The sequence below is a fragment of the Camarhynchus parvulus genome, chromosome 5, assembly GCF_901933205.1.
Source record: "Camarhynchus parvulus chromosome 5, STF_HiC, whole genome shotgun sequence".
Lineage (NCBI taxonomy): Eukaryota > Metazoa > Chordata > Aves > Passeriformes > Thraupidae > Camarhynchus > Camarhynchus parvulus.
In genome coordinates, this window is record NC_044575.1 from 50,685,906 (window position 1) to 50,697,535 (window position 11,630).

Sequence of the window (11,630 nt, forward strand, 5' to 3'; positions counted from 1 at the left end):
CGGGTGAAGACTGAAGGTGGCCAGTCAGTGTTCAGCCCTGCGTAGTGAGCACTTTGCTACTGACACGCAACCCACCCAACCCACAACGACTCGCATGTCCTCTCTGGGGACAGCACACAGGTCTGCCTGGCCATGCCCGTGAGGCGACACTTGAGCCCCCAGTTTAAGGATTTTGCCAGACCCAGTCCCGTGAGAAGCTCGTGTTTGTTTGTCACTTGACAGGTGCAGAGAAGTACTGCCGGCTCCTCCTGGGACGCTGTAAAGGAGCGTCTGCCCTGACTCGCTGCTCTCGGGGATACAGCAGGACCCCAGAGAGCAGCGGGACATCGCAGACGCAGCGCAGCGCTCTCCTCCTGTCGCCTCCACCGTCCCCTCTGCCCACCCATTGTAGCGCTTCCCGCAGCACCGGCCCCGCAGCGGCCGCGGTGCAGCCCCGTACTCCCGAGTGCCGTGTGGGGCAGGTGGCGCGGCCCGGGCAGGTGGCGGGGCCGGGGCCGGGCGCGGACGCCCCGGCCGGAGCTGAGGGGCCCCGCGCTCCCGCCGCCGCCGCGGCTTCTCGGCCAACAGCTCCCTCTGGCGGCCGCCCGCGCCCCTCCTCCGCCCGGGGCAGCGCCCACCGGCCCGCGCCCACCTGGTGCCCCCCGCGCCGGGGCCGCCGCCGCCGCCGGGGCCTGGCCCGCCCAACACGGGCCCGGGGGAAAAGAGGGGCCGGGGCAGCGCCCGCCGCCCATCCCGCCGCCGCCGCCGCCGGAGGATGTGGCGGCGGGTTAGAGACCCGGTGCTCCCGCGGCGCCGGGGCGTGCGGTGGGGCGGAGGCTGCGCTCAGGGGGCGACCGGGCTGCCGGGGCGGGGAGGGGAGGAAGGCGCGGGAAGGGACACGGCGATGGCGGCCTGTCCCTGTCACCTGCAGGCGCTGCCGGGACGGCCCCGGCCCCCACTCCCTCACCAGCCCGTGCCCGCACAGCCCGTGGGGAGCCGGGCCGAGGGCGGGCTGTGCCTGTTGCATTGTCCTTGGCGGGGCTGTCCGTGAGCGCCCGCCGCTATCTGAGGCCGGGGACCCCGGCGGTGCCCTGTGTCGGACTCTCTGCCCCGCCTGATAGCGGCTGCACCCTGCTCCGTTGCACGTCCCTTGCGGCTCCCGCCGGGGCTCTCTCCCCTTTTGTCTGCGTATTTTTAGGTCATTAGAGTGGAGGGGTAGGTAATCCCCAGGCTCAAGTTCCAGAGGGGCGGGTTCTGGACGGAGGTGGAGTCACTTTTCATTTAAATCCCTGACTATAAAATGGGCTTAAAGAGAAGCGGGATCTCAGCTGTGCTGCACAGACCCCGGCACGCAGGGTGCGTGGGGGCCCCCCGGCAGCCAGCGCCCTGCAGCACAAGCCGCTGCGATGCTCCACTCCGTCGGCGTTCACACCTTGCAGCTGCTCACCCAGGCGGCCGCCTGCATCCTCCTATTTCCCCGCTTCCTGCTCACCGCCGTGATGCTCTGGCTCCTGGATTTTCTGTGCATTAGGAAGAAGATGCTGACGATGCCTACGGCAGAGGAGGCGGCCAGCGCCAGCGAGGAGCCGCCCCCCGACGACCCCCCGGTCTGTGTGTCCGACTCCAACCGCATGTTCACGCTGGAGTCGCTGAAAGCCGTGTGGCACGGGCAGAAGCTGGACTTCTTCAAGTCGGCGCACGTGGGTTCCTTGGCCCCTAACCCCGAGGTGATCCAGCTGGACGGACAGAAGAGGCTCCGCATCCTGGACTTCGCCCGTGGCAAGAGACCCCTCATCCTCAACTTCGGCAGCTGCACCTGACCCCCGTTCATGGCCCGCCTGAGGTCCTTCCAGCGCCTGGCCGCGCACTTCGTGGACATTGCCGACTTCCTGCTGGTGTACATTGAAGAAGCACACCCCTCCGACGGCTGGGTCAGCTCGGATGCAGCCTACAACATCCCCAAGCACCAGTGCCTCCAGGACAGGCTGCGGGCAGCTCAGCTGATGAGGGAAGGGGCGCCCGATTGCCCCTTGGCCGTGGACACCATGGACAATGCTTCCAGCGCCGCCTACGGTGCCTACTTCGAGAGGCTCTACATCATCCAGGAGGAGAAGGTGATGTACCAGGGAGGCAGAGGACCAGAGGGCTACAAGATCTCGGAGCTGAGGAGCTGGCTAGACCAGTACAAAACCCGGCTCCAGAGCCCCAGCACGGTGGTCATCCAAGTGTAAAAAGGACCTGGCAAGAAGCGCAGGGGTGGAGAGGCGAGGGAGGGCGGGAGGAGAGGTGGGGAGGGAGAAGGCACTGCGTCGCGGATGGCAGGAGCTGTCTTCCCGCGGGGACACTCGAAGGAGGCTGCTGTGCGAGCTTTCGAGCAAGACGTGCCATAGTCCTTTCTCTATTCAAATCATGTTGATTTGCCAGCCACGCTCTGTCAATACTGTATTTCCATGTGCGTTTTGTAAATAACTCTCTTTTTTTTTTTTTTTTTTTTTTTTTCCTAGCGTTTACTATTTTTTAAGGAGGCTCTCTTCCTACGGGATCTCTTCCCGGCTGCGTGTGTGCGCGGGTGTGTGTCTGAAAAGTTGTGTACAAGTGCTCCGTGCTGCCTAGCAAGTGCTTACTGGGATTTCTAGTATTTCTTTGTGATGACCGATTTTGAAATGGGTTTCTCTAATGCCAGGAAATCGCGTCTGATGTTGTCAAATACTAGAACTGCCAATAGCCAGAGCTGGACGGAATGTCCTATTTATGTGGGGGGGGTTTTGTAAGACGTTCGTTCACCTTCCTTTTTTTATGAATTTTTTTAAATAATAAAGGTTGAGTAACTACACGTCTAAGGCTGACTGCATTTCTCTATCTTCAGTCCGCTACGTTCACTTTCCCTTTTGCCTACCTCGCAGCACCCCCCCGCAGCCGAGGAGGGGCAGGCGGAGCGGCAGGCGGGAGAGGATGCGCTGCCGGGGGCTCGGGGGCGGCGAGTTCAGCCTCGGCAGCGGCAGGAGCGCGCACCGCCCGCGACCCGGAGGAAAGGGAGAGGACTGGGTGTCCCCATGGGGAAATTCAAACCTCCGGGGCTCCTGGGGGAGGAGACCGGTCAGGAGGACCGCGTGCTCCCCCAGTGACCCTGGTGAGCCGGCCCCGAATCGAGCCCTGAGCCCGGGAGGGCGAAGGTGCAGGGCTGGCGGGCGCCGGGCAGGCAAGTGAGTCCCGACCGAAAACGCAGTCTGGGGAAAGCCGTCCTGGGCGGGAGAGCTGCCCCGCCAAGGACACCTCGTCTCGGGCAGGCTGTGCCGGACCGGAGCCCGGCCGGGGGCAGCGCGAACAGCACCTGCGGCGAAGCGCGGCAGAGGGGCTCGGGCAGGACAGCAGCGCCCAGCCCGGCCGTGCGAGGCTCAGCCCCACCCCCGGGGGCCGGCAGCTACGCTGGACAGGGTGCGGGGTGCCGAACCTTGCTCCCTTGGACCCCGACAGGTGAGACAGGGCGTAGAGAGCATCCCGCAACCTCCGCAGGAGCCGTACAAAGCTGCCCAGAGACAGTGGGTCTTTAAGGACCACCCGTGGCGCCTCTGTACGCCCCCACGTCCTTGAGAGCAGCGGGACGAGGCGCCCGGGCTGTCTAGCCCCTAAGTTTGGAGAGGGGTGCACGGCCCGAAGGCAGGGCAAGCCGCGGACGCCGCTCTCCACAGCAGGGCAACGAGTCGCTCCCGCAGTGCTGAACTAAACCCGCGGGAAGCTGTTTGTAAGGGCGCTACAACCCCTGTCTTGACAATGCTCCTCTGGACCCGCAGCGTTCCAGTCTTTCAACATTCACGATTTAGACTAGCACGCGTAACTGCTCCCGCCTCTCCCCGCAACAAAAGCAGCACCGAGCGGTCCCTCACAGAGAAATCAGATGCTCCGACCCTGGTCGTCCGCCCCCGCAGCCCCCTCAGCCCCCCTGAAAATGGGGCCGCTCTGCTGAGGTGTCGAAGGATCCGGCTCAGGTGCCCGCTTCGGGATTCTCGACCCGCCCGGGCACTGCGCCTGCTCTGACGGAGTCGAAACCCTTTCGGCCCTTCTTCACCTTTCCGCTGCCCCCAAGAGCCGACCCCCCGGCACCGGCCTCAAGGCACCGGTTCCGCCCGGCTCAGGTGCCTCCGGTTGATGCTGGGGCGGCGGGGCGTGAGCCAACCCTGAAGTGGTCTTGCTTCTCTGGCCGGGCGCTGGGCGCAAGAACAGAGCTCTCTGCGAAGTCCCGGAGCGGAGTGGAGCCTCGGCGGCAGAGCCAGCAGGACAGGCTGCGGCAGGGCATCACCCCGCTCCCCCCGGCATCACCCCGCTCCCTCCAGCATCACCCCGCTCCCCCCGGCATCACCCCGCTCTCTCCAGCATCATCCCGCTCCCTCCAGCATCACCCCGCTCCCCCCGGCATCACCCCGCTCCCTCCAGCATCACCCCGCTCCCCCCGGCATCACCCCGCTCTCTCCAGCATCATCCCGCTCCCTCCGGCATCACCCCGCTCCCCCCGGCATCACCCCGCTCCCTCCAGCATCACCCCGCTCCCCCCGGCATCACCCCGCTCTCTCCAGCATCATCCCGCTCCCTCCGGCATCACCCCGCTCCCCCCGGCATCGCCCCTCTCCCTCTGGCATCGCCCCGCTCCCTCCGGCGTCGCCCCGCTCCCCCCGGCACGGGCAGCGCCCACCCATGCACGGCAAAGGTGTGTGTGTGCCTGAGCCGCGGCCAGCGCCCGTCACTGCCTGCCGCCTGCATGGGCACATCAGCCTTGGTTCCCTCCCGGCACCCCAGGAGGGAGAATGAGCACTCCTCCCTGGTACGAGGCTCCCGAGCCCCGCAAAGCTCGCCCTGCCCCGCTGCGGGACAGCAGAGCCCCCGCTCCGCCCTGCTGCCCGCGGCTCTCAGCGCGGCACCGGCCCTGGCCCTGCCCTGCTGCGCCTTTCCCAGCCCCACGCACGTCGTGCCGTAAAAAACAAAGGCAGAGGAGCAGCGGGTCTCCTCTCTCGGCTACAAGGGCAGACTGTGCACGCGATTGCTTTTTTCTTTTTTTTTTTTTTTTTTTTTTTTTTTTACAGCTTAGTTTTCCTGACTTTACAATAAAGCCATTCTTTGCTTTCTCACCTCGTTATCTCTTTCCTTTATCCGCTTTTGGCAAGCTTTAGTTGTAATTCCGAAGTTACGACAAGACCCGGGCACATCCCCACCCCGGCCTGGCCCCCAGGACATTTTCCGGTCATACAGACAGAAATGGTCACTGTGGGCTTTAATAATAACAGAAACAGCCTCATCTTTACTCTCTACTACTAGCAGATCTTGGTCAAAGGCTATATGAGGTCAGGATTTTTTTTTCCCTAAATAAGGCAGCTTTCTAAAGCTACATTCCTCCTTTAAAGCGAGCACAGAGGTCTTATTTATCACTTTCTCTTTAATCAGCAACAGAAGAAAAATTTGCTATGAATTCCTGGAATCCCTGAAAGAGATCACACTTTTCCTTTGCACAAATCAAAGTTATCTGCTTCTATTATATCCTCCACTTAAAATGAATCATAAGCCTCCATCCCACTGAGCTTTCTCGGGGATACTTGTTTAGCACAGACGAGAACAATGCGCTGTACATCTAAAGAGCCCCGGGCGGCAGAAGCCTCCCCGACTGATACAAAGGATTGAGAAACGTCCTATCTTTAAAATGCATTTTTAGTGCCTTTCCACCTCCCTAGTGCACTACAAACAGAAGTCAGAGAGCGAAGAGAGATTTATCAGAGAGAGAGCAGAGTGGCAATTACATGTTCTGTCAATAATTAATTGAATTATGTCCTCCTCATAATTATATACAGTCCTCTAGCCAGGAGGAGAAAGGAAAGAAGGAAGTTGTGGTGTGGTCAGAGGGGGATCTCAGGACATGGTTCCAGTCATTAAAATTGTGATGTAACATTGCAATCTGATGTATTCTGAGACACAAATGGGGAAACACAAACGAAACCAACTACTAAAATCTTATTTGATTTACAGTAGGGAGACAGTAAAAGCACTTGCTTCATTAGTTGTTTTCATTACTACTTTCTGCTGGGGATTTAAAGGTACTTTGCCATGCAAAGACCAAAGGTCTTGCTCATTTGAACTATGACCTATACGTTGCAGTCGTTCTGTTGTTCACTACATACCACCTGACTACACTGGATGTTTCTGATGTTTGAAATAAAAATTTTAATTGGTCCAGAAATTAAAATTAGTCCAGCAAAGCATCTTATACTCAATACAAATGACACATTCAAATAGTATCGCAAGCAAATTCTTACTCTGACACTTATTTCTCTGTACTTCTTCCAGCCATAAGGGAGATCATCATATCATTATTAATTTATTATTTACTAAGAGCTGTTAGAGTACTCTTTTGGTACACAAATGCAGGAAAACAAAGAGCTTGATTCAGTTCTCACACAAGTTTTGCACTGGTGTAAATTCAATGACACGGGTGTAGTCACTTCAGAACCACCTGGGTGTAATTAAGATCAAAATCTGGGCTATTGCACTTCCTTTGCTTTTCTAATGGTTCAAAACCTCTATTTTTCTACAGTATGCTGTGGAAGACAGACAGCTGTTTGCATATAGAGCTCAAAAAACATTCTCAAGTTCCTCCTCACTGCCAGTGCCAGGGTCCTATATCCTGCCACAGTTTAGGCATGTCAGCACATTTCTTCACCATTCTGCATCCTCCCTGCAGCACGAGAGCTGTAAACCCCATCAGTATGTTTCCTTCCACTTGTTAAGGCAGATCCTCATGGTGTCTTGAGCTCTAGATCAGGTAGCTTTTCATTCTAATTACTTTTAAGACCCAGCTGCCAAAAGGGAATTTGACACCTGCTTCCCTCTTTGCAAATTTCTCTTTTCAGACAAAAGTTTGATGATGCCTCTTGAAAAGGGGTTCATTTATGATCTCCACTTAATTGACTATCATGAATTTCTCATCTTCTTGGCCTTCCACCTGCTGCTTCAGAGATTTTGGAAGTGGTTTACACTGATGAATGCGCTAACACTTAATGGCCAAAACCATCTTAACTAGAATTGTGAACAGTATTCAGTACTTCCTAAGTGAAAATGCAATACAGGACAAGGTTAAAATCCTTCAGCCAGTATGTTTTGCATGAGAATCCTTCCTAGAGCTTGTGCCCTCAAAAGTAAGGCTCCCTCATCCTGGTCCATGGAGTTCCTGTGCCAATCAATCTTAGAAGATCAGGTCTGTATGTTGTTTCATCCCTCTTCGGCAAATTAATAGCTTCATCCTGACTTTGCTCATGGAAGCATTTGCTTCGATTTCCTTTCAAGTAATAAGTGTCCTCCATCTTAAAAGGACTTTCAGGACATGGCCATATGGGGTAAGGTAGCTCAACCCCCTGCACAAACCCAGAATTACCCCAACACGGAGGTGATTCCTGAATGTCTGATAAAAGTATCCAAGGGCTGCATTTCTTACTGGAATCTCCAAGAACGAACTGGCACATAGTTCCCAGCAGAAGAGCATTCCATAATCCATTATAAAGCAATGGGCACCATGGAAAATTATAAACAGATTTGGATTTTTCTGAAACCCCTAGCAATGAGGGTAAGAACCATGACTAAGCTTTCATTCTTTTATGCCCATCTTCTCACCATCTTAGGTTTATAAAGCATCTAGTGCTTCAATGATCTGCATTTGATGAGATTTTCACATTCGGTTCCAAGGCAAGTCAGGCAGGATTTTTAGGGTCATATTTCTGTTTTTCTTGATTTTCTTGCCTGAAGAGTCAGAATCACAGCATATTCTGAGCTGGAAGGGACCCACAAGGATTATCAAGATCAACTCTTATATGAATGGCTCATATGGGGATGAAACTCACAACTGTGGCGTTATCAGTACCACGCTCTAACCAGCTGAGCTAATCCCTTGCAGTGACAAAAAATTCAGTATAGTTATTTAATCACTACAGGTTGTCAGGCACAATTTCTCAAATTATGTACCACCTTACAGAAAAAAATGAGGTGTCATTGCATAGAACCTCACTTCAATTATCATAAATTTAAAAAACTTTGTGTTGAAACATCTTCCAGAGCTTTATCTAAGTTCATATAACTTTGCAAGCATAATTATACCAATGATATCATTAGTGCCAAAGACCTGATAGTGAGAATAATTCCTAAGAATAAAAAAGTTCACAGCATCTGGATAAACTTTTTAAATATATGTTTATTAAAAATACATTTTATTAAGTTATAGGTAATGTTTTAATGTATATATTATGAATTTTAAGAATTGTTCTAATGGAAGTGAACCTTAAAAATCTATGGGACTGAGCTGAAGAAATTCTTAAAGTTGCACAATTCCATGCAAGAAAAAAATATTGTTTATTTGATCATTTTCCATTTTTGATGAAGGACAATCAGGAAAGAATAGGGTGCAAGGCTGCTGTCAAGCAGATTTGCAGCACATGGACATAGAGAACATACTGTGCCACTAACACACAGACGCATACAATTGCAGAGATCAAAATTAGCCCAAAGTGTATTTGGAACATTGGAAAGGGAGAGGCAGGGAGTTGGGCATTTTATAGAATAAAATAGTTATTTCAAGAAGTGATAAATATACAAAACATTTTTAAATGACTAAGCTATTTCTGTGTAATTTCACTCAGAAGCGGAACACATCCATTGCATGGTGAATAACGAACAGCTTCAGGGAAATTGAAGAGATTAGATGAAACTCAGTTGTCTAGTTCCTAGCTGTCTATTTCATTTAAGCATGGGAGTTTTTTTCTTTTAACTGTATATTGCCTTCTCTAGAAGGCATACCACTGGAATTATTATACTGGGTTCTTGTTTATTTGATGCTCATGCAGATCTGTGCGCATTTCTGTCAGTGTTTAGTTGACTGAAGTATTTTTGATACTAAGTAATCTACCATGACATCAAACTGAGTCAATTGTTCTATCTACCTGATTAGAGCAAAAGTATGGTAAGCAAATGCAACAGAAGAATTTGGAACTGTTCCCCAGAACTGACCGTCCAGACCTCTCCTATTCCCATGAGATGTTTTCAGTTGATTCATTCAGCCATAATAAATTCCAGAAGTTATCTATTGGGAGGAACAAAATGGAAGAAAAAAGAGCAGATTGAGGAAGAAATGTCATGGATCTTGCATTTCAGGTTTTTTTACTAACTGAATAAAAGTCTTTTGCTGCCTTTTCATGAACACAAAGACAGGTTTGGAGGAGCTCCATTGTGATTTACCAGTAGAACTGAAACAAATTGGTACATACCTTAGAAGTACATCTGTTTTCTAAAGCTGGGTAGGAAGATGTATAGTAGTGCTTCCTGCAGCCACTGCTAGAAGCTAGAAAGATCTTTTTTCTTTTACCACATATTCTGTGTCACTATGAAATCACTTTGGGATCTTCTGGTTTGTTAATAAATCTAATCCCAAGAAAAGAGACTTGACAAAAGGGAAAATCAGAGTTTATTCTGTCTTTCCAGTTACTGAGTGTAACTGGAAGCCCACTGACTCACAGTTCATTCCTAGATCTGTCAAGCCCCTCTTGCTCAATGCAGTAGGGCAGTGGTTCAGGGGCCGGACTATGGGGAGGAAGCCACTGAGGGCTCTGAGAGGGACCACAGCACTGCCCTACAAATTCCTGAGATAAGGGCCAAACTGTGGGACAATGAGAAGAGGGAGAAGATTGTCCCTTCCCATGCACAGCGCTGACAGCTGACAGACATGCACAGACAAATACTGTCTCTGAGATCTGGGGCTATTTTTGCTACCAGGTGAGAAATCAGGGCGTTCTTTGCAATTCCCATGTCATTCGTTTTTAGACGATGGAGGTGTCATCATTGCAAAATGGAATTTGGGGTTTTTTGGAGAAGAAATCAACACTTAAGTCATACTTTTGAGCAAGTCAAAAGACACCCAAGGGTGTGATTGCCTTGTGTGCTGTTCTTTTTAATAAGGCCAAGGAAAAGCATCACTGGATGGGATCATAATCATCTGCTGCTTTAATGCAGACAATTGAAGAAGTCTCCTCACTGATGGCTGTAAATTCATCATTATGGATACCACTCAGAGTCATTTGGCATGACATTTTTTATGCATAGAACAGAAAAGTGCAGTATTAGCTCCTGAGTGATTGGATGAGTTGTACATCCATTAATGTGCATAAGAGAAAATGTTTCCAAGCTCTGACTTATCTCTCCTACACAAACTGAGAAGATGCAGATTGACTTGCTGCTGTTTACTCAAATTTTTGGTGCATTTTTTCGTACTATCCAAAGTCCTGTATATTTGAGAACCTACCATCATCATGCATTGTAGATTTTACTGCTGACTCTGAGATTGTAGCAGTCTGGCTATGTTCACATATTATGAAATTTACTGGATGACAGGGAATAGTTGCACTAACCCTAAAATGAATAAACATTTCTCAGTTCACTGCTTTGGGAAATGATGGAATTGGTAGACCATAAGCCCAGGAAATCTGGAAAGAAATCTAATCAAAATTTTTATCCACCCAATTGTTAGTTCAACCTGGTTAAAATCCATGTGTCATTCATCTGAAAACTGCAATATAAGTCCACCAAGAATCCATTACAACATAAAAACATTAAAATTAAAACAAAACACCTTATGCTCATTTTCATAATAGACCACCTTTTTCATTTAAGATGTTTCATTTCTAAATACAGCTAGATTAAATTTTCCAGAAAAAAAATTCATTTTCCATTTTGGCCAACTCAAAAATATACATTTTCCAGTTTTTCAAGTGAAATAGCATACACATTATTAAAATTTCCTGGTCTGTAGTGTCTCTTCCTGTTCATGAATTGTTCAGGAACTGGTTATAAATTAACTGATCAGTTAATTTATGCAAACACTTCATCAATCAAATTACATTAAGAAATCTCAGCCAAGAATGTATCAACTAATTGTTCACTTAGGATATTTATTTGACTGTGATATGGGACCATCACTTACATGAATGGTGTCATATTTGCTCCCCTGCTGATTATAAGGCTTTTTTTTCAGACCGGAAATACCAAATATCGAAGTAAATATCAAATACCAACTAATGGCATTTTTAGATGTGAATTATCAGACAATAATCATTAAATGTTTATGAGATATACACATTTTCTATCTAGACAGCAGTATTATCCATGTTTAAGCCATTGACACATTTTCAGAACTCTGAACCAACATCTTTTATTTAATAATATGCACAAATTAGAGTTTATAGGAGAGACCTAGATTATAAGAATGTTCTTAAAAATAATAAATAAAAAGCCTACATTTTAGCATTTAGGCTTCCAATATAAACAATAGGGAGAACTCAACCCTACCTCAGCTGCCATATAGTGAGGACACTCGCTTAAAGGAGGATATTCTGGTACAAGCCCAGCCCATGTCCATGGATCTGAACCTGGAAATTTCATAACCTGGACAATGTCATAGCCTGTGAAATACAGAAACCATTTTCTTGGAACTTTAAGGGAAGAGGTACTGGTCATCACTTGTGGCAAATGGTTAGAGAAAGACTGTTCACTTTCCTAACAAAGCTACTTACTGAGGATATAAAACAGCTGTGTTACAGTATTAAACAAAATATCAGGTACATGCCATAACTGTG

The 11,630-nt window shown here is 49.9% G+C and overlaps 1 protein-coding gene across 1 annotated transcript; it reads left to right on the forward strand.

Moving 5' to 3' along the window:
• The first annotated feature begins 1,301 nt into the window (after positions 1 to 1,301).
• DIO3 (iodothyronine deiodinase 3) lies at positions 1,302 to 2,232 on the forward strand. Its single transcript, XM_030949682.1, has one exon. It carries the CDS (start codon positions 1,386 to 1,388, stop codon positions 2,208 to 2,210), a length of 825 nt encoding a protein of 274 aa, XP_030805542.1. The 5' UTR covers positions 1,302 to 1,385; the 3' UTR covers positions 2,211 to 2,232.
• The last annotated feature ends 9,398 nt before the right edge of the window (positions 2,233 to 11,630 follow it).